Below are 23,303 nucleotides of genomic sequence, written 5' to 3' on the forward strand. Positions count from 1 at the left end.
TGTTGGAGAATTTCTCTGCTAGAGGTTCTGGAACACAGGAGACAGTCTTGAGTAGACACTTTCAAAAGGGAGATGAGAAATTTCTCCAGTGTTCAAAACTTATATGATAATTATCTCACTCTATCAAACATCAATTACTTTGCTAATCCTCTGAATTGAATCCCAAAATGAGCTATGTTCTGAAGTGGATGATACGAGGTAAGCATTGTTGGATTGAACAACCAGAGACATACCACTGGAAGAATTTACCTATCTGTAAGGGTGAGTGCTTGACCTGGTACCTAAAAATGCCTCATGAGTTAGATGCCTTGTCCAAACGAGCGATCTTTTATTACAAACATGCAAGGAGAAGTCCTACTCTCAGAAATGATTGTAGGCATTCTGCTAGTAGATTGTTCCAGTAGTCATTTTATACAGGAGGTTTACTTGATAAACTGTTAATTAATGACATCATCTCCCATCTATTGCCTTCCCTGATCTCATCCTGCCTTGGTTATATTATTCACCTCGTCAACTTCTTGATTGCCCCATTCATAGGAAGTCTTAGGCTATTCATAGGATTCGGGTGTCTCCCTCCTGAGCTCATTACCTTCTGATTAGCTATTCATATAATTCAGGTGTCTAGCAGGCAAGCTTTCTCAAGTTACAGGGACCCAAGTTATGCCAAGTATCCCATGGTTCCCTATCCCAGTCTCCCTTACATATCTAAGGCTGCTTTACAGACTGGTCTCACTTTGGAAAGACTGCAAATTAGGTTGTCTCCAACTGGTTGGTGTCTCTATCCAGACATACAGTCCAACTTACAGAGCCACTTAGATGGGTTGATGCCCAGATGTTAGCGATCGTTTTATTTTCACTGCTAGGGCTGACACTGACATAAGGAATGGGGTTGTTTGCTCTTGTTTTGTCTGCTGCAGCTGAAGTACCTTTAATCATTTCATGCCAGGTAAAACCACCCTTTGTAACACTGGACCTTCAATTTCAGAGTGCATGTATTTAGATCTGGATTTAGCATCCAGTGCAGCACGTGACTAATACTGAAATCCTGTATTGAAGTTTCTTCCACACTCTTGTTGCAACTTAGTTTACATTTAAATTGTTTATCATAAGCTTTTTGCTTTCTTCAATGTTTTTTAGAAGAGAAAACTTCTACAATTCTTGCAAATTGGAAAGGTTTGTAAAATTAAAAAAAATAAAAATGCATGAAAAAAATTATAACTGCACTACAACTTAACAGTCTCTGTGAGTCTGAAAGAATACTAAACTAGATGCTGGTGTTCAAGCAAATAAATTAACCCATTAACTCAAAGAAATTGGTCTTCAGTACCAGTACTGTTGTTGCCTCTTTATAGCTTCTAAGTAAATTTGCTCCATTAATTAATTCCCAATATCCAGATCCCTTTAAAATGTCTGTTGCTTTGTAGTGTTTCCATTCATCTAATTCAATTAGCACAGTTGTAGTGACCTGGTTTAGTTGTTTAGTTTGTTGTACTGAATGCATTGTAAACATGTGCATGTATGTGTTTAAAGTTTCATCAGTGGCATTGGATCATTTCAAATTATAAATTGAAATACTCAATATTTGCATTGTGATATGATGCTTTTTGAAATGGTATTTTATAAGTAGATATTCATGGAAAAATCCCTGATAAGATCAACCTAGAATGTCCACTGATCTTAAGAGAGAAGAAAGATCTTGCTGGATGTGATTTGGTCATTAAAAATATTTTTCTCAGATGTGGTACGATAGAAACATTTTTAAGCCCAGATACAGGCCTGTTTTCATAGGTTAATTTCAATAATTTTGGATAAATAGGAACTTGTAATAAAGTTCATGGCTCAGAAATTGCGAGAAAAATAATGGTGTATTCACATGCCGTTATAGGTGCATTTAAAAAAAATATATGCCATTAGTTGCGAATTGCCACAAATTGCTGGATAATTTATGTTGCTGCACTGTTAGCCTCACAATAACAGGAGCTGGCCATAAACCTCTGCATTGACATTCATTGAATATCAAAAAATTGATGGATTTGCACAATAAATTTTAAACTTCTTCCTTATTTTCCATTTTTCCGTCTTTTCTATTTCGCTCTCAATCCATTCTCTCTTTCCCTCTCTTTTGTACTCTAATTAACCCTAATTCCTTCTTTGTCATTGGCTTTGTTTCTTTATTTACCCTTAATGTTCATTGGTTAATGTGATGGACCATTGGATCTGACATTTAGGGGGTCCCGGACGACCTTGCTGCACCATTATCAATTTGCATTTCCAGCAATTTGCAGCACAAAAGTTACATGATCTGAAGGGTGAGGTGACAAAAATCCCATTCGCAGCATTTGCCACCAGATGCACCATGCAAGCAATTGCTGGGTCATTGCAGCATAAGATATGTTGGCTTTGAAATTGAACTGTGGGGTAATAGGCCCAAATGCTTTTTTAATTCTCTTTCCACAATTATAGCAGACATGAACTAACGTAACATTAATTTATATGCTTTATTTAAATGGGCTGATACCTCTGCTGTAAAAGCAGCGAGAGGAATTTCAGATGAACACCATATGCATTTGTACCCATTGTTACCACAGCATAGTTTCAAGGTCGCTGTGATTAGCACTTTAACATTAAATAATCTTGATTCCTTGCCATTTTTTGGCACCTTTCCATTTTATGATATGAATAACTCTTGTTACTTTTTGTCTTCATAGCCTATCAGTAAAACAGAGATTCTTCTTTCATTCTGTGTTTTAAGGCTAGTGTATGAAGATAAAACACAGTAACTGAAAGTGCTTTTGTAGTTTATCACTGTGAAGCAGCTTGTCAATAGCTATCACTTTGATGTGGTGAGAATGCATTTACACAATAATATTACAGATTGCGTGTTCAACAAAAAATTCCAGTAGCCTTTTAATAGTGACGATAATAATTTAAACAAAAAAAAGAACATGCCAGTAAAGCAGAAAAAAAGTAGTCACTGGAATGCTCCTGAGGGTGCATTAAAGAGAGGGTATCATTTTGGAGAGACTACAGTAAATTAGTCAGCCAGCATAACCAGTTTGGTTAGAGGTACCACAAGACTTTTCCACTGTGCCTTCCTTTCTTTTAGCTGCTATCGTGTCTGGCAATTGTCAATCTCCCTTTATGTCTTCTCTAACACAGTTACACCATTTCAGTGAATGCCCTTAAAATATATGATCTCATTGGTTGGACTTGAGTTCATATTAAAAGGAAAGTCTTATTGGCTGGACAGCAAGATCACTCAGGAAGGATAGCATTTGATGCTTAATGATCCAAGAACTTATTGGCTGGACTCTTCCCCTCAGAGAGCCAGCAGAATGAACAGGTGAGGCAGAAGTTCCAGAATAAAAAAAAAAGTCCTGATCTGTGCCTGGAGCAAGATCCCCATAAGCTGAAAAAAATTCTCCCTCAAACAACAAAGTTATTCCCTTGCCTGCTGTGAACCCGACAGGAGTGCATTGTCGTGCACCAGACTTGTCTAGCTCGCCAGATTGCTCTTTGAAAATGGTGGTGTAGACCTCGCCATCCCCATATCGACTGCCTAAAGAGCTTAATGGTCTGTTAATTGAAGATGAGTGGCTTCCCCGTTTCCTCCCCCCCCCCCCAAAACACCCTCATTTAAAATTGCAGACTATCCTGGAGGTGTCGGGTTCTGGAGACGATCTCCGGGACTGAGATTTATTAAAATGCGTCCGCACCAGCTTTCGACCCGGCAACCCTTTCAAAATCTGGTCCTAGGTGTCCCACCCCAGGGAGGGAAGAAATATTCAGAGTTGTTCCAGGTCAACTCTTGTACAACATCTGGTGGTGGCCATCATAAAAACATGATTCAGAGCTGATCTTTGAACTGGGGAATTATGCATGCTCTCCAAAGATAGAGTGAATCTTTGCACCATACAACTGCCAGGCAATTATCATCTCCATCTCCCCTTGAAATCAGTGGTATTACCATCGCTGAATCCCCCATTATCAGAATCCTGGGGTTACCATTAACCAGAAATTTAACCAGACCAGCCATATAAATACTGTGACTACAAGAGCAGGTCAGAGACTGGGAATTCTGCAATGAGTAACTCACCTCCTGACTCCCCAAAGCCTTTCCACTATCTGCAAGGCACAAGTGAGCAGTATGATGGAATACTGCCCACTTGTCTGGATGAATACAGCTCCAAAAGCACTCCAGATGCTCGACACCATCCAGGACAAAGCAGCCCGCTTGATTGGCACCTGATCTACCACCTTAAAAATTCACTCCCTCCACCACGAGTGCACAGTGGCAGCAGTGGGTACCATCTACAAGCTGCACTGCAGCAACTCGACAAGACTCCTCCGACAGCACCTTTCAAACACGCGACCTCTACCAACTAGAAGGACGAGGGCAGACGGATGGGAACACCACCACCTCCAAGCCACGCACCATCCTGACTTGCAACTATATTGTCATCCCTTTACTGTCGCTGAGTTAAAATCCTGGAACTCCCTCCCTAACAGCACCGTGGGAATGCTTATACTACAAGGACTGCAGCGGTCAAGAAGGCGGCTCACCACCACCTACTCACTAGTAATTATGGATGGGAAAAATCTGCTGGCCTTGCCCAGAACGCTTATATCCCATAACAATTTAAAATAGATCTCGTTTGGGTAGAAATTCGACTTGGTTAGTAACACAAAGCAGGCAGTATCTCATAGGCCACCTGTTAAATGCCCCACTTGATATTCCATTCCAATGACGTCACTGGAACTGAATATCGGGCTGTGAAATTTCTACCCGTTTGTGCTTTCCTATAGAAAAGTGTAAACCAGCTTGTGACAGAGAAAGATGTGCATTGATGTTGCAAGGCCACAGTGTCTCTCTTATTTTTCTGCTTGCCTCAGTGAGGGAAATCATTATTAAGAAATGGATTCATTTCCCAGTTTGATAACCCACTGTTGTCATCAAACACTCCCAGGTTTGCTGTAGCACAGATGAGATGGCAAGTGATGTTTCCTCTTTCCCAATGATGTTTCTTAACCTAAAGGAGTCTAAACTACAGCCCAAGGACCACAAAGTGCCCTGAATCCTGGAAAACTGTCCTTTGCAATCTAAGCTACTTGGTCCTATTTGTGTTTATATTTTTAATTTGCTAGTGTGTTCTGTTTGAATGTCTTGGGCCTGAAGATTTTGAAAAGGCTTTTCTTCCTATATAATTAAAATATTAAAATTTGATACTATCAGCACATATGAAAATTAATGGGAGCTTGGATTTAAGTTTTATATGCATCCCTCAAGACTCATGATAAAGTGTGGGCAAGCCTGCTTTAATCCGAGTCATATCAGATCACTGACTACTGTATTAATGTGAATTTTCATTCTCTCTGCATCAGCCATTCTCATTGTAAGTCAGAATGAGACTTAAAATAGGAATGTATCAGATAAAGACCATTGGAGCGCTCAAAATCCTTTTCAAATTCTGACTAGCACCAAACTTTGAAAAATACCACAAACTATTCCCTCTCTCCTACCACCGCCCCCAGTCCCATTCTTTGCTAAATATTAATCTAGAATTTGCCAACAAAACCTAATGCCAAATTGTAGCAAGTTTAAATGTCATTGGCTAATGTACACAGGGAACTGAATTTAGAATGCCAAATTCAATTCATGTAGGATCTTTACAGAGAAAACAGTTGGATACAACTTCAACTGTTATTCCAGAAGTGAAAGGCAATGCAGTGAACAAATCTCCTGGAGGATACTGCCTCTTAACATACAGTGACTTCAAAGGTTTCAAGCACCCCTCAGAGGTATTTCAGGGTCAATGTAAGCTGCAATTTGCTGCACTGTGAGCTTCAAATCATGACTAAGCTGGTAATATGTGTTTGTCTATTTACAGGTCCAGGTGCAGTTCTTGATGGGAACAACAGTGCTTCTGGAGGAATGTCTGCTTCACTATGGCTACTGGTGATACCCTTCGTGCACTTCCTCTTCAAATTTTGACGTGGTGCGGCGCCATTGAACAGCGCACTGCCTCTAACCCGAACAGAACAAATAAACTTTATCCCGCACAGGTTGTGCACAGGCTATAAAACATCGCGTATAGGTTCTGTGCTGACGAGTATTTGTTTTTGTGAGTCCATACTGGTATTCCCCCTCTCTTGGCTGCAGGGCGCTGGTGCATAATTGCTGTCAAAACTGTTAGTTCAGTTACTGTTGATTTTCCACTTTTTAATCCTCCATGTTTTAGCTGATGTAGTGTTTACATATTTTATGCTTTTAAAGATGTTTATTTATGCAGGTACTCTTCATCAACCTTTCCCTTACATACGTAAAGCTGTCTGTGGTTTTACTGGGTGAATGATATAATTTACCTGTATACTATTCGTAGGCTACCAGATAAATAATGTAATATGCCTGTAGACCATTGGCTAATTAACAGGTGCATTGTAGCCCATTGGCTGGCTAAGCAAACAACTAGCAGATGCGTTGCACACTTGTAACAAAAGGGGCAGTTTTACATTAAAGTTTAAGGATCTTTATCTTAGAGCAATTCTATTCCAGAAGTATATCTCACTAACATTTAGGCCCATATTGACTATCACCATCATATATAAATTGTGGAAAACTAATACAATTGTATGTTATGTACGTTAAAGTAAATATATAACTCTTTAGTTTCCATTTGATTGTGTATTATGTGTGCACATAACCATATTTCTGCACTTTGAGTCCAATATACTTATAAGATTTGCTGAAGGCTTTTCCTGTACTGCAGTTGAACTAGGCCAAAAGTACCGACCTATCACGAAAGAGAGGCCCATTTGAATTGCATTCTGGGAAGGCCTTTCCAGCATACTGTGTATTTGGTGTCTCCTAGTTTATATGTTACTAGTTTATAAAAAGGGAAGCCATGTGATTGCTTAAAGCTGCAGTATCCCTTTTATTTTGTTGGCATGATGCATTTCTATAAGAACAAATTAAATGTATACAATGGTACCCGTTAAAAACTATTTCTGGCTATGTGAGATTTTGTTCTAATTATTTTTGCCGCGGAAGTTAGCTGGAATGATTCTAGAAATGACGCTGCAGGTTTTGCACTTCAGATGTTTGCCACTGTTTATTCTAATTTCCAGCAATATTTTTTTCTTTTCATTGTTTTAAAAACTCATGATGGTGTGATTGATTACTTTAGTTAGCAAGCCTCAGGCAGCAGCTGGTTATGTGCTCTGCTCACATTTTAAAAACATAGTTCTTCCCACAACATGATCATGCATATTAGGTCCATGAAGGCCACATAACATTGATTTTTTATTCCTTTAAAATGTGACTGTGTCACTGATCAGGTTCCAGTGCTAGAAAAGATTTAGTTAGCTTTAATCAGAAGTGGGATGTATGGTATTGGCAGGAACTGGTAGGCAATAGGGAAAAAGGTTGTTGCTGATATTGCAGTCTTTCCAATTGGGTAATTTGAAGCTGCTGAATGAAATCAGTTGTGTTGGTTTTAAACTTTCAAATCTGAGGCACTCTATTAGAGTATTCTGATTATATGCTTGAGAAAACTTACACTAATTTCATTCATCCTTTACGGTAGGAGGTAAGATGTTAGGGCAATCATATGTTGGCTGTGAACCAGCAAAATCATTCAGGGTTCAGATGATGACGTGGAGTTTCCTCTATTGCTGGGATTGGAACTCCTGAAACATCAGGTGAACCAAGTGTGTGCCTCACTGCACGACAAACCATCCTGATCTAAAGTATTAGCTGCTAGACTGAGTGCCTGCTTCTGAAGTGTAAAACCAATGTGTACTACAAATGTTGAATATTTTCTAAATTTACTAAGCAAACAAAAAATTAACTTACGTTTTATCAAACAAATTCTAACCCCTCATACACCTTCTTTGAGCTGGAAGGTTGAACAGGGGAGCTGATCCAATATATGGTCTCACAGAACCAGTCTTGTCTATGTTTAAGCTTGAGCTATCTTGAAGCGATATCATCAAGCTTACAGAATAAAACAGGCACTGCACAAGAATGGTAAAGTATATTTAAAATTACTTTAAAAAATAATCTTAAATGTAACCTACATTTGACAACCTTATTAATTTGGTTATTTCAGAGCCAAGAAAACACTTTGAATCATATAAAAATTGCTAACAAAATTCTAACACAAAATATAATGACTACTGTTCTCTGATATTATTTGCTTCAGTTCTTTGAGCACAGAAGGGTTTTCTTTGACTTGCTGGGCCACAACCATGTTTTCGTCACATATCAAATGGCTTTTTGCAGCAACAGAAAAGGGAACAATGCTGAATATTATGAAACACAATAAGGCACATGTGGCAAACTGGTCCTGCAGAGTGGAATAAAGGAAGTTGGAATTAGACTAAACCACTTTTTTTTTTGGTAAGTTATTTTATATTTTCTGTTCTTCCTGTTTTTGGTGTCATCCTGCACCCCAAAACAGCCCCTCCCACACAGCTAAGAGGACAAGCTGCACACCAGCTCCTAGGCTACTGTCAAAACCACTTTGTAACTAATGATTAGGAGATGTGCATGAGCTGAGTTACGCAGGGTTGCTATGTACTTATTGCTTCCTCCAGTCAAATGTCCCAACAACTCTTTGCAAAAACCGCATAGGTGTGATTAAGAACTTGTCATGTGAAGAATCACATGTACAAATTCTTCTATCAATACATGGTGTCTTTAGAAAAACAATTTCATCTAAAATCTATCCTTTCAGCATAGTATTTGGCTTCTGGCTAACTACAATACTCAGCCCCAGTAAATCTGGGAGATAATGATGAAGAAAGCAGCCTTTGCATAAGAATATAGAGGCTTTTCGTTGGACCTGAACGTATTACCCTCTTCTTGCTGACACAGGTTCACTATCAGTAAATGGAGTACCAGTAAGTTCATATTCACAAGGAATCTCTTAATACATGTTAGTTACCTTTGGGTATGTAAAACAATGAAAATTACTCAGATTCAGCTATAATTATCTGCAACAACATTTAAATTCTAAATTGGAACCATTTTAACAAAGAAACCTTCAATGCTGCCAGTCATTGTCATTCCTAACACTGTCACCTCTCAGCAGCATTCTGTTAAACTTACTTGATGCATAGTTAGGTAGGAGGGATAAAAATTCATGCAGCCACTATCAATAGGTCTGTTGTTTAGGTTCTTCTGAAATCTGAAAAGTTTTTAGGAAATCTACTGACTCTCATCGACTTTGGTTATGCTATGAATTGTTTCCAAGATGATTTCTGAAGAAAAATATTCTTCATAATTCTCCTCTTTCGCATCCTACTTGTGTACACTGTCCCTTTTGGTTGTTAGATTTATTACCCTTTGTTTTTAACACAATGTCCCTTGAGGTGATACCCAGTAAATTTTCTCAAATATGGCACCTTACAATGCATGGCATGTCACATAGAATCATGTTTTTCTACCTTTTTAAGAAATTTAAAGATTTTTTGGAGATGCTTTCTGTCCTATAGTCTTTGCTGGATTAATATTTAGTTATTTTGGTTAATTTTCAGAACTACGTTCATCAGCTGTCTTTGACTTTCGATGCAGTAGCATGAAGGCTAATAGCAATTTGAAAAATCTAGGCAGAAGGCAAAGACTTATATAGTATTCATAATACTGTTAACAATTGAAATACAATGTCAATTATTTTATAGATGCAATGGCGCAATAGGTCAGGTGGTCGAGTATTTGATCTCCTGCTAGAAAAATGTTGGACCAGGTTCTTTGTATCTGTCATCTGACTTGGTTGAGATTTATTCTCAATTGTATCAGCATACGGTAGCAAGATGCTTTGACTCAATGAAAAGGGAAAATTAACTTTGGGCTGAATTTTCACAGCCGAGGTGGGAGGGCTGGCAAAGTGTGAGGGGAGCCTGACGTTTTCCTGCTGCCGTGACATATTGCCAGTGGCGGGAACCTTGGTGGTGTGGCCAACCTGAGCCACTTAAGTGGCCACTTCCTGCCCCCACGGGCATTTTGCCTATGTCGAGAGGGCCCACCACCATGTGGGCAGATTGCCCGGGAAACCCTGGCGGCTTCTCAGTCGGTTCCGGAATGGGGGGGGGCCCTCCTTGATAGTCGCTCCATGGCCCATGGATGGACACCCCAGCGGCTATTGCCACACTGCTAGGACACTGCGACCCCGCCCCAAACAATTGCCAGGGCCTGCCTACCTGGTCCTGGCCTCCCCCAACCAAATTCACCTCTCTTAGGGGGCACCTCACCATTGAGCCACCCTCTCCCTGGTGTTGCATCCTCAGCACTGGCCATTGCTACTGGTGGCGCTGCTGAGGCAGCCGACTTGCTGGCCCTTTGGGCTGGCAGCTCTTGGGGAAGACCACCATCTTTAATTGATGGCGCCCCAGCAATGGCCTCTGAATTGGCCGTCACCGACAGTATGCCGCCCCAAGGTCCCGCCACCTGCAAAGCGGGGTCGGCTACTGTTTTCAGCCCAGGCAGCAGGTCTTGACCGTCACTGGGAAAATTGAGCCCATAGTGTTTAAGTTCCACCTGATTCAGACACTAGCTCCACAGCAGCTGTGGAGAATTCCTCAACTTGAGAGTCCCAATCTTCCAACTGTGATTCTTGGGGAACAAATGTACAAGTTGCAAATGCCTATTTCAGTGATATGTTTTCTGTAATTTTACATCAACTTTGATGATTTAGTGTTTTGCTCTTAACAGCCAATCTGTAATTGTAGACATAAATAAGTCTCGGGCATTCATATAATGACAAAGAGACAGCTTTAACTTCACTTTTCCAAGAACCTATTGATCCGTGTATAGTTTAGTAGTGAATGGCACTGCTTGGTGCTGCACTGAATTATACAGACGAGAAGGTCCAAAATTCAACTCTGAAGCTGTGCTTCATTATCTAATCTCAACAAGGACCGCAATTCACCTCAATGCCCTTGACTTTGGGAGGGGAAAGTCAGCAAGGGATCTTCCTCCTGGTTATTATCAAGTGACTTCTACTGAAAAGTGACTGCATGACAACAGAATCAGTTTCATCTATGATGCCTTCCATGTTAGATTAGGCTGCTGACAGATTGTCTAGAGTTATATGAGGAATGGTGAGATGTTGGACATCTGCTGGCACCAGTGGAATTGTACCGTAGTAGAACTCAGCAGAGGAGGGAAGAAAACTGTTGGAGGGAGGAAAGGCTACACAAGAAATTCACCTGTACAGTGAAAATCCTGATCAGTTTTACAAATGGTCCAACTGCAATGTTTTATTTGACAATTTTAGATTGTTTATCTTTATGAAGAACACTGGAAATTCCTGTTAAGGACTTTAATAGTACTTCTGAAAATTTTGTAAATTAAGAATTGTTTGGATGGGAGTGCAGCCTTTGTATGCTATATTCAAGTGTACAGTGGGTGGTGAAAATTTTCAGCCATGATTTCTCACTGTATCTGCCCAATGGAAACCAGGCGAGTGAGCAATTCAAATCACACAAGTTGCTCACCTGCCCTGGAGACGCCAGGTAAGCTGAGCAGGCAGCGAGGACACCACACAGCTGGTGGGGTCCTTCTTAACATATGCATGTCAGGCCCTGTTGGCGTATCAGAACCTGACTGCAATTTTAACTCAGCGGGTGTGAGTGGCAGTGGGTTTCCTGTCAAGCCAAACTAGCAGGGATACATATCAGGGCCAGAAGAGGCTCAAATAGGTCTGTTCTTTTTCAAATTGTTTTACTTTCCTGCTCGGGCCAGAAAGAGCAGAATTGTTCCCTCCAAGCCATGCAAGGAAAACTTAGGCCTCCCCGGCCCCCATCCTACAACTTGTGAGATCACTGCGGATGACCCGGTAGCCGATCCTGCCACTTTTCTGCTGTCATTGGATGAGGGATCTTTCCCCAGCATCCTGCCCAGAATGGGTGAGAATTTGGCCTGTGGGATTTAAACAAGGCCCTTAAATTTAATGAAAATCGAGGCCTCATTTCTGGACCAGTGGGTGAGTTTCGAACTCACACCGCTGCTCACTCACCAAAAAACTGAATTTGAATTGGGGGCCAATGCCCAGTCTTAGCTGGACTCTGGGGAAGAAATGGAGAGTGGAGGTCAGGTGCTGCCTGAAAAGTAGGATGGAAATTAGAGCGTGAGGCAAACTAGGCCATTCTCTCTCACTGCCTAACTTCAGATTTCTGAGAGGACTGGCTTCAGGCCTTCTGTCCACTCTCTCAAGAGGAGAGCTGTCCATAATATGTGGGGCAACTAAAGGGAGCATAAATATCAGCAAAACTCTTGGGATGACATGATGCTTTAATCATGTTTGTACCAATGCATTTTTCCAATTTCCTTCAGTAACCTGCAGCCTCGGTAGCTTACAGTTTCATTTCTAGATATGTTCATTATTTTCAAAATAAATTAAGTTTCTGGAACTGATCCTGTATCTAATTAAGATAAAGAATTGCTCTGGTTTATAATGTGCAGTGGCCTCATAAACATTTGCAATGTTGAATCCATTGCTACAACTAGCATCTAGGCAATCCTCATTTCCGAACATTATTCTGGTCAGTATGTTCTGGATAAGCAACGTTTGGGCTTGCTAAAGGAAAACAAAGTAACTTGCATTCTCAATGAGCTTTGAAATGTTATCCCGTCCACAGTCTGATGGAAATAGATTGCTCAGAAGGGCTGTCCTCAATCTCTGAAATTAAAACAGGTAAACTTGAATCCTGGGCCTGATCAAGTGACGTTGATTGTGGTTCCTTATTCCTTTAAGAAAAACGACACAATGGGAAATGTTGCTAGTAACAGTAATATCTGATTGGTGCATAATTGAGAGTGAACTTTGTCATTTTTTTCCAGTTTCACAGTCCGGGGTGCTCATCCCTATTGATGAATTTACACAACATTCTCGTATTCATTTACAAGTTGGCCACTTCTACACCATTTTTGAACGTTTAATAATGAAGAGAATGGAAGTGTAAAAATAATGGAGGGTGAATTCCCTTGGGGATATCTTTGGCTCTTCTGCTGGAGTTGGAGCAGGCGAGTGAGAGAGCCTCGTCGGAAATTCACCCCCAAACTATTTTTGTTTGATTTCCACACGCTTCATTCCATTAAAGGCTTTAAGGAAACAGCACAAGTTAGATTCTTCTGTAGAAAAGGTATACTGCAGCTTGGAGTTTATTAGGACTGTAAAAGTAGCATCAACACATTCATCAATTCATCAACGCAATGTCTGATTATTCATCTGCCTGTCTCAGTAGCAGAGCTGTGTATGTGACTCCTCACAGGCAGTGAGATTTATGAGAATTTGTACTTGCCCTCTCGTTTATTCCATCTTTGAATTCTCTTGCTCTCAATATTATTAAATACTCACACTGATAGCTAACACGCAGTAGAAGTTGCTGCAAGGTAGATCTAAACCCATGCGTGGGGTTACTTCTGAAAGTTTTCAGTTCCATCTTTCAAAAAAAGAGCCTTTTACTTGATGAAGTAATATAAAACTGTAGATACACATTGTACATATGAAGATTTATTATATTTTGTGAAGATGCGCTGTAAGGTGTAGTGTTTTTTTTTATCTTAGCTCTGCTCGTATCCTAATGCTTGCCTTTATAGGAAGACTGTCTGCACTGTACTACCTGTCCCATATTTATTTATCCACTAAAAGCATTCGAAAGTATACAGCCCAGTCCAGTCACCTGCTAAATGTGCTGTTCATGCAATCTGCATACATGCCCACTGCCACCAATTGCAGTGTGTATGCTCCAATTCACTTGCTTTTTTCATGTGAAGTTGGTAGTTCAGCTGAATCACACACAGTAGTGAGGGTTTAAAGAACCATTTACACAATGCTGATGTGACTGTCCCAGCAGCTCGGCAGAACTAGACTTGATGATAAGCTGAAGGAATATATTTCTGTGATATGCTGAGATTCTATGTTTTAAAAAATCAAGCTTTCTTGATCGGGTTATTTTCATTCCTACATCCCTGTGTGATACTTTAATAAACCCAAAAAGAGCTGGAAATAGATTTCTTAAGCAAAGGTCAGAACTGCACCAAACATTTGAGCATGGGCTGATTAGAAACAATGAACGAGGGACATATCTCTCCCATTTTAATCAGGATATCCCAACATTAAATTGTGTCACTGAAAAAATGAACAATGGCAAGTAATACTGGCAGACTACAAACTCAGCTGAGTTTCCATGTCCACAGAAAGCCATACTCTCGCCCCAAGCATTTTATTGAGTTCCATCCTTTCAATACATTACAAATGCCATTTAATGAAGCTTAACAGCAGTTGTTATAGAACAACATTAACTCTTTGGATATCCTTCACCATTTTCAAAGCATACTTATATTTTTCAACATATGACTTTAATAACTTTTGTAACTTCCTAAAAATCAATGTTATAGACAGAATTATACAGATCCAGGAATATTTAACTACTTTCTCTGACCAAACTTCAAAAAAATTATCTACAGTTTTAATAACATTTTGCTATAGATATACTTCTACCCTCTTCAGGTTACATGGTTCAGGTGTATCATGAATTACAAGTTTTAGTTATGAGATGGCAATAACTGAAGTTATAAAACAAAATAAACAGCATTACTGATAGCAACTTTCTTCCAAATTGGCTTCTCACCCCAATTGATACAGTTGGTGAATACTTTATACCCATCTGAAATCAAAACAGAAAGTTATGGAAATATACAGCAGATCCATCAGCATCAGAAGAGAAAAGACAGCTTGACATTTTGGGTGGGACCTTTTGTTTGTCTCGACTTTGCACCATTTGTACATTTTTTAAAATCACATTTTTAATGTGCACTTAATCCTCCTCCTGCCAATTACAGAGAGAAGAATCAAGAGACTTGAGAATGGTGAATACTGGAGAGTGATCACCAGGCAGCAATCATGTCCATAAATTACCAGATTGAAGCTTGAGCAGGTTTATAATTATCATTTACCCCGAGATGAGCTTGCTGCCCACAATCACTCCTGTGTATCTTTATGACATCTGGTGGAGTTCAGGTGATTTTATTTCATTTTATTCTATTTTTGTCAGTGTAGATATCAAGGCAGATATGAGCATCCATGGAATTGCTATGTGATGATGATGTAGTCAGACTACCGGCTGTGATGTAAGTTTGGCAGGTTTATTAACAGCAACCAGAGAATATGACAGTAAGTATAGATTATATAGTGAATGCCTAAGAGTTAGGTGAGTTTGACAAGAGAGGATAACATCTAATCTGAGGGAATGTAATACAGACAAAATAATAGTCTGGAAGATGTAACATGATGGATAATAAATAGCCTGGAGTGTGTTATATAGGCTGGAGGAAGTATTACATGTAGGATACCACATGGCTTTGAAGGATAACACATAGTCTGAAGTATATTATCAGGCAGTGTCACATTTAAGAATTCAGATGGCATCATAAGCTGAGCAATGTACATCAACTGTGTCACTGACTTGAAACAAACTCTGGCATCTTTATTATCAGTAATGTACATAACTGGTGTTTATGTTTTTGGATCTAATTGATTTTTGGAGTGGTTTTCTATTGCCTAAGTTCTTTAGTGAGCATGGCCTGATCTCATGATCAAACCCTGCTGAAGTTGTATTGTATCATGCACTATCAACTGTAGGGATACTTCTCCTTCAAGTCACTTCCCTCTCCCGAGTCTTTTTGTTTGCCTGTACCCTTATCAAGATGGTCTATCTACCTCCCTCACTAATTTCTTTCCCTTCCTCCCCCTTCATTGGCAGCATGAATAATCAGATTGCATTGCTGCACAAGATAGTGTCAGCTGAGTGTTGGAATGAAACATGACGTAATTTATTTTACCATGTAATAATAGAAAATCGAGCATATTATTTCCTAGTAATCACTTGTAGATTATTGATCAACAACCTTTGTTATTATACCATGATCCTTGATCTTTGAATTGTGATGTCACATCACATGCCAATTCAATATAAAAAGTTGCAATCAGTATTCATTGTATGGCAACCAACACCAACCTGAATAAAGCTGCCTCGATTAATGCACATTGTTATGCATTAGCAATTTTAGGCCAGTTTCTCTACAGTCAGATGATGGTTCGGAAGCATTCAAGCTTCATCCCTGTGCATACAAACTTAATCTTTAGTTTATGACATATGCTGAGTCCCTTGACGAGATTGCTGTTTTTTATTCAATATTCCTTACATAATGTACGTGCAACAATGAGTAATAAGGAAATTCCTGGCGCTGTGTTATAACTGATATTCTTTGAATCTTTGTTCCACATACCAGTCAATGCTCTGACCTGATTGTGGAAAATGAAAATTGCAAAAGTAAGACAAGGTATTTTTAAAATGAAAGTTTCTCTGTATATTATACCCACTGAATATTTAATTTTTGACAGTAACGTAATCTCTGGTTTCAGATGACAACTATCTTCTTGAACTTTGAGTTTCTAATGCCATTCGAGCCCCCTCAATGGGAGTTCTGCCTTCACTAGGAGACATAGCTGGTATTCTCTTATATAACCCCTCTCTGTGATGATGATTTTGCTTGAAGTGAGTTAGGAACTGGAGTTTCTGCACAAAATGTCATGAAAATGAGGTGTTTCTGTTTATAGCAGTGTCTTAGGCCTTCTACCCTGGCTGTTAATCTGCTTGACAGCAGCTCAGGATACTAAAGTGTAAGATTTTATTTCATTTCTGCCACAGATTTGATACTCCCAGCTATTTGTCGTGCTATTTATTCTTTAATGGAACTGTAATATATTCTACAAATTGTGATATGGATGTGCAGCTTAAAACAGAGAAATTAGAGAGGCCTAATGTGGAACTACAGAAGGGTGTTCATTCAGGAATAATAACAATAGGTTACCTTCACATTCAAGTTCTGATTTTGATCTCTGTTTTTTATCTAGTGCAAGTAGTTAAATAGACACTTCTGGTGTTATGTGTTCCGCCACTGCTTAATTGGAAAGGGTCGAACCTGGTGTCAGAACTGATTCACGTTGGCACAAATTAAAAATGACTGCAGAGCACAATTCTAGTGTTTCTGGTCTCCTGCGTTTCCTGTACTACTTGGCACATGCCACCACAACATTAATGTGGGATTAATCTGCTAAAGCTAGCACAACAGGGAGGGAGGCATCCTCCTGTCTTTTGATGTATGTCTGTAATATTACCTGTTGGCTATTAATTTTCACATCATTCACCCCCAAGGTACATCCCAAAATAGCTAATGTATCACTTTGTAATGCAATTCATTGTAATGAAGCACACTTGGGTTTTGAAGCACTTTTACATGGCTTGACCTGTGGAACAGCTTAATCGAGAAGTATGAGAGAAATGATACAGTAAGGGAAAATTTTACCTCTGCATGACTATAATGAAATTATAAACAGGTTTACAGAGGATAAGTTTACAATTTCATTACATACTGTGCACAAGGAAAATCTTCCCCTGGGGTTAGTAAACGCTGTTGTATTCATTTTAAAAAAAAATTTCAACACAATAAGCCACTAAGGTAAATATTTCCTAAACATACCTGTTCACTATTACAATGAAACAGCCACAAAGCCTGCTCAGGCAGCTTAGTAGACAGTTCCAATTGAAGAGCTATCTCTAGCTATAAATTCTATGATTCAATTTTCTAGTTGTGGGAAGATGCTCATCTTTGTACTGAAGCAAATCACACAGCTTTAGCAACCATGCCATGTGAATACATTCATTTGTGCTTTGTCGCATCCTTGACCACTAATATAGGTAATTGATTCAGAAAATATACATAGGCAATTTTCTGCTTATGCTGATCCATCCCATTATTTATCATCTCTGCCCATTGCAGGAGATGCAAGTAATAGAACAATATTGGTCTTTCACCCAAACTCCCATCCCGACTACCCAATTGCATCCTAACCCCTGAGCTTTCAAAAATGAGACAATTTATTTTGGCATGTCTGCTCCCTCACTGCCAACAAGGCATCTTACAGCTCTGAAGAACAGCCTGGGAAAGATGTTGAAATTTGACCAATTGCTCAAATGATACAGCCAGGTCAAACATGAAAGTGCAGCCCGTTGATTGGATGAAGTACCAATCTTTAGAAACTGGCTTTCAAGTGATTAGGAGCTGAATTTTAGAAATGCAGATCTTAGATTCAGAAAGGAAACAAATCATTTGAAGATTAAGTAATTTTTAAAAAGTGTAACTTAATGAAAACACAATTTGAAATGATGAACATAGAAGACAAAGGTTAGGGAAGGCTGAGATGGAAAAAGTTTTAAAATATTTTCCAGTTGAGATTTTTTTGAAGTACATTTTTTTTTAAACTGTACATTGCTGTAGTTATATTACAATATTATTATATAGTGAGGTGATTTGTTGGCACGTGGGTGTGAACAGTGATGTTTAAAAAGAATGGTTAGCTCACAAAACAAAGTGGGACGAATTTTATGTCCATGATATATAAAATGAGTGAACAGTGGGCAAGACATACACTCCACCTGCCTGAAACATTCAGTTCTTGTGGACGGGCCTCATTAATATTGAAGTGGTGGCTGCCGGCACCAGTCTTGCTCCACATTGGCAGTTTGTCGATTGGGAGAGCAGGAAATTCAGTGAAGCGGCCAATCTTGGTGGGCCTTGTCAGACACGGTAAAAGCATTAGAAGAGAAAAGGGGACAGATTTTGCAGCAGCTACAGCAGCAAGGAGATCAATTGAGTGCCAGACCAGCTCCCAGCTTTCCTCTCCTGCAGCTCAGGATTCCTATAAACGCTGCTGAAAATGACTGCCTGACAACACAGGGAGAGACAGAAATGGTGTTGGGGGCTTAACTACATCAGCTGAGCCTGATTTGCATATATTAATGAGTCCCTGCCTGTTTCCCGTGTGAATTCTGACCATCTAAATTGGGGTGTGCCCAGAAGTTGGAAGAATAAGACAAACTGCAGTAAGAAATGGGTCAATCCTCCCAGTAATTTTGTTCCCACCCCTGCCCCATTTGTAGCCAGAAATGAGCAATAACGAGATGAAAATTACACCTGATGTTTTCCTGCCCATCTAAGGTTTAAAACAAGTAAGCACTTCAAAGTGATAGTCATTTGATATGAGGCAGAGAAAACATGTAGTAACCAGAGATAAATTTTAACTTTACCTTTTATAATTGGGAACATTTATCATGGAATCTAATTTCTGTGACTGGTACTCTTGTCCATTGCTTTTCCAATGGTTTTAAGGATTAATCTCCATCTCCACCCTGCTGAGTAGTGAAAACCCTACTCAGTGTGATCTTTCAGTTTTTTGACAAGTTTCAGTGACTTTTGCATTTTTAAGTGGCTTATCTCTATTTTCAATGATAATTTTTTCTTCTGTAATATGTGAAAACCTCTATCGTGACCACAAGGCTTTATTTAATGCAGTTATGTTGTTATATTTGAAATGCTAACAATAACATTAACGGCCTTAATGGCTTGTTGTTCCTGCTGCATTTCAGCTTTCACATGGTGGAGCTGTTCTATTTGTAACATTGGGAATTTCCTTTCCCAGTTACAAAGGATTACCTTCTCCTATAAAGCACCGAACATTCAGTAGGTGATGCTGCAAATTGAGTGCTGTACAGAGACTGGAAATGTGATGGAGTAAAGGATACTGACCAGGGTTTATGATTTGATTAGGATCAGGTCTCACTCAAGCTTATTTGAACTGCTCTTGGAGGGATTGGTTCTTTCATTCGGTGAAAGGTAAAATTGACTCTGGGAGCAAAGGTTGTTTTGAGGGTTTTCCAATTAAAGCAGTAGTCTACAATGAAAATTCAGCTGACGATCCATGTTGGCACCAGTCTAAATACAACATGCAGCAGGGGCCATGTATCTGCCACTATGTAAACTCTTACCCTACAATTTCCTTGCCATGTTAAAAGATTTGGGGGATGGGGGCACCAACAATGAACACCCCACCATTTACCACTGATCATTCTGCAAGACTACTGACCAGACAGCAAAAGCCCCCTTTTGATCATTTAAAAACTAAAAGCAATAAAATGAACCTAATTACTGCTGAATAACTATCCACATTCCAGTATGCACCTCTCTACAGATCACAGCGGCTGTATGTCCTTAATCTACTTAATCACACTGTACATCGGATAGTGATTACGCAGACTGGTAGGATCCCATATAGTGTGTACAATTTCTTCTGTAACTTACTGAGCAACTTTATAGCAGCAGCATATTCACAAATAATTATTCATCTAAACACAAATCTGACACTTTGTAATTGCATGTGAACGAAAATATAGAGAAGATTTTTAAAGATGATATATATATAAGATATGTTAGCTTGCTCGTACACTGGCAATTTGAAATTTAAATTGTGTGACAATAAAAGGCTAGAAGAGGTTTAAATAAATACGCTTTCTGTGCAAAAATTCTACCACCTGAAATCTTCCTTTTTTTAAAAAAAAGGTGTATAAATGTAAAAATCAATTGTTAATTATTTAAGATGAGGGGTTCTGAAATCATAATGTTTCCAACATTCTTAACTGCTAGGAGCCCACATTTTGATCATTGCAATATGTTGTGACAATTTCTTAAATCCTATCTACAGTTATGTCAGCTACTTCTACCTGGGTTTCAATAATCTGCAGTGTAGTGTCACCATTGCCAATGATACCTCACCGACATGTCAAACTGCAATGTCTGGAAGTTAAGCTTTCAATATTAAATTCCCCATTGTCACTGGTTAAACTAACTTAAATCTGATACGTTTTATGATATTGTCTTTGAAAGAAATTCCATTGTGTCGCAATATAATGGTCCAAATTTGCTATTGTGGTTATATTTTGTATATTATATTAATGTCATCGCAGTTCTGTATTGGGCAGAGAATTAATAAACAATCCTGTGTTATACAGTGGAATTTATACTGAGATTCGAGACAGTCTTCTTGTAATGTATTTAAAAAGTCTAATGTTTTCTGATTGCTGAAGTATGCTATACAAAGTCTCTCCTCTGTAAAATAATGCTTAATTGTCTCCTCTGTGTGACAGGTGTACTGCTGTTAATATTACTGTAGTCGTATTAGTGTATGTTTTAATAAGGATGCAGTGTAATTGCCATACAATAACCAACCTTCTAATAAATATGTCATTTTCTGATGGTATTCTTTTTTTCCTTTTCATTTTTCTTGCTTTTTTTAAAATAAAACTCAGGATGATTGTGTAAGATTAATCGCATTCGTAGGGTGTGCACCATCCTGTAAGAGAAAGGCTTACTCTGCGTAAGGGAGGGTGCACGGATAGGTCCTTCAGCGAGCTGCACCAGCTCCTGCAAAGTTGCACGAATTTATTTTTTAAATAATGCACTCAGTTTCGGGAATGTGACTCTGACTTTTTTCAGTGGCTGCTTCTGTGTATTGTACCGCTTAGGCAACTTGTGTTAAGTGGATCGTTATTGGTGGCTGTGTCGTTCTTTCTGTGGGGAAGTAAAAACTGGGTGTGTTATGAAAATTCTGTGCAACCTCTCTAGAAATGGATGTCGCATACTTTCGTATACACAACTGTCTTTGATCTAGTACAAAATTTTAAGACTATTTACTGCATCTCACTCATATTGGTAAAGTCAGCTAAGGAAAATTCCACATATATGTATCTTTTGTTCCTCCCCGCCCCCCACCTTGCGACTGCTATATTATAGTTACTGCTAATGTATGAAATGACTCAATTGTGTATAAATTTTGAAACATGTACGAAATAAAATGGAAAATTTCTTCATGACATTTATAAAGTGTGGAGTACATATTTATTGATGACAGAATGGTAAGTCTGTATGTGGCTTTTGCCTTTTATACTTTTGGCCTATTCACACATTTAGCCAGCTTTGCATTGATGCAATACTAGACATATAATTGTGGAGTGAATTTGCAAAACTGACCGTCCAAAATTTGCTGCACAATGGGCTGAGACCATCTTACATGCTGTCACTTCCTACCACCTACTCTGTATCTGTAGCCAGTGCAAAATAATCTTTAAGATATAAGAACGCATATAGGAGCTTTCATAAATTCATGTTTAAACTTTATAATGTTAGCAAAGAGTCAACTGTGCCAACACCAAAACCTTGAACACTGCTGACCATAGCCGTGTTTGTGTGATCAGTGAATGATGCAAATTTATTAGCAAAATTCAACACAGCCAGTTCTACACAAGTTACGGGTTTCAAACATATACTTATGGTATAACAGCAGTTGCAACCAACAGCCTAGATGTCCATTATTTTTCTTTTCACAGGAACTACAGGTAAAGATGGAACCTACTCCGTCACCACCTTTAAAATTATGTTTTAAAATGTCTTGGATATTAAAAATATGGCTGGGACTCATAACATGTAATAGTGAGTAATTTGCATGGGAAGCATCAATCACTTGTACGAAAGGGGCACACCAGTTGTACAGAAAATTAATGGTCTTCAGCTGCTCCTTTGCCCATCTGAGACATCAGACAAACAAACATCAACCACTCGGGTCTTCCATGTTCACATAGGGGTATTTTTAAAATACCCAAGTTCTTTACCAGACAGTAGGACGAATGCTAATTAAAAAATAACAGATCGCACTAAGTTGCCTTTTACCTCTTCATAGAGATGAGAACTATAAAATATTCCATACCAGTTAGCTAAAAGATGGCTATTTGGTGTTCATACATCAATTTGAATTTTGAGTTGTTTGCTCAATTGAAATGCAGTAAATAAATAGAATGTCCTCCTCTATGTGAGATCATTATCACTGTACCCTGTTACTATGGTGAGCAGCAGACAGAGGCTACCATTTGTAGCTTCAGGAACAACAGTAAAGGTAGAATTATTTCCACCAAAATGTTCTTTCAGTAGCTAATTATTGCCCAAAACTCCAATGGTGGATAAACTATCCAATCCCAGCCTTTCTAGTATTGAATACATATCAATTCTTGCTCAGGATCAAGTTGTTGAAACATTGTAGCAGGTGATGAAAGTATACCTTCACTTTTCAATGGATTCTCTGTCTGCATCTGATGCCTAGCAGTGTCATAGTGAATTTTCAGAAGCACTGGAACTGGAGAAGAGGAATTCATTCATGTTCCCTGGTTGCCCAGGCAAAGTTGTGGCATCAGGATCAGAGCTATATCTCTATTTGTTTTCCCCCAAAAAAATTAAAATCTAAGATGCAATCCTCAAGAAACTCAAATTTACACCTCTACATTCACTATTCATAAAGTTGTGACAGTTGCTTTAAACCTCAATCTCTGATGATATAACATGTGACTGCCTGTGC

General features: G+C 39.0%; 1 protein-coding gene across 7 annotated transcripts in view; it reads left to right on the forward strand.

The window, feature by feature from the left end:
* opcml (opioid binding protein/cell adhesion molecule-like) overlaps positions 1 to 21,738 on the forward strand; it is a 1,070,268-nt gene extending 1,048,530 nt beyond the window's left edge. For 5 of the 7 annotated variants that reach the window (XM_068053861.1, XM_068053863.1, XM_068053865.1 and 2 more), the window contains 2 exons: positions 1,138 to 1,173; positions 5,889 to 21,738. In XM_068053861.1, coding sequence (XP_067909962.1) covers positions 1,138 to 1,173; positions 5,889 to 5,992 — 140 coding nt within the window. In that variant the 3' untranslated portion in view covers positions 5,993 to 21,738. The remainder of the gene's footprint in view (positions 1 to 1,137; positions 1,174 to 5,888) is intronic. The other 2 variants (XM_068053862.1, XM_068053864.1) reach the window with 1 other exon arrangement.
* Positions 21,739 to 23,303: the final 1,565 nt, after the last annotated feature.

This window comes from Heterodontus francisci, chromosome 22, assembly GCF_036365525.1.
Source record: "Heterodontus francisci isolate sHetFra1 chromosome 22, sHetFra1.hap1, whole genome shotgun sequence".
NCBI lineage: Eukaryota > Metazoa > Chordata > Chondrichthyes > Heterodontiformes > Heterodontidae > Heterodontus > Heterodontus francisci.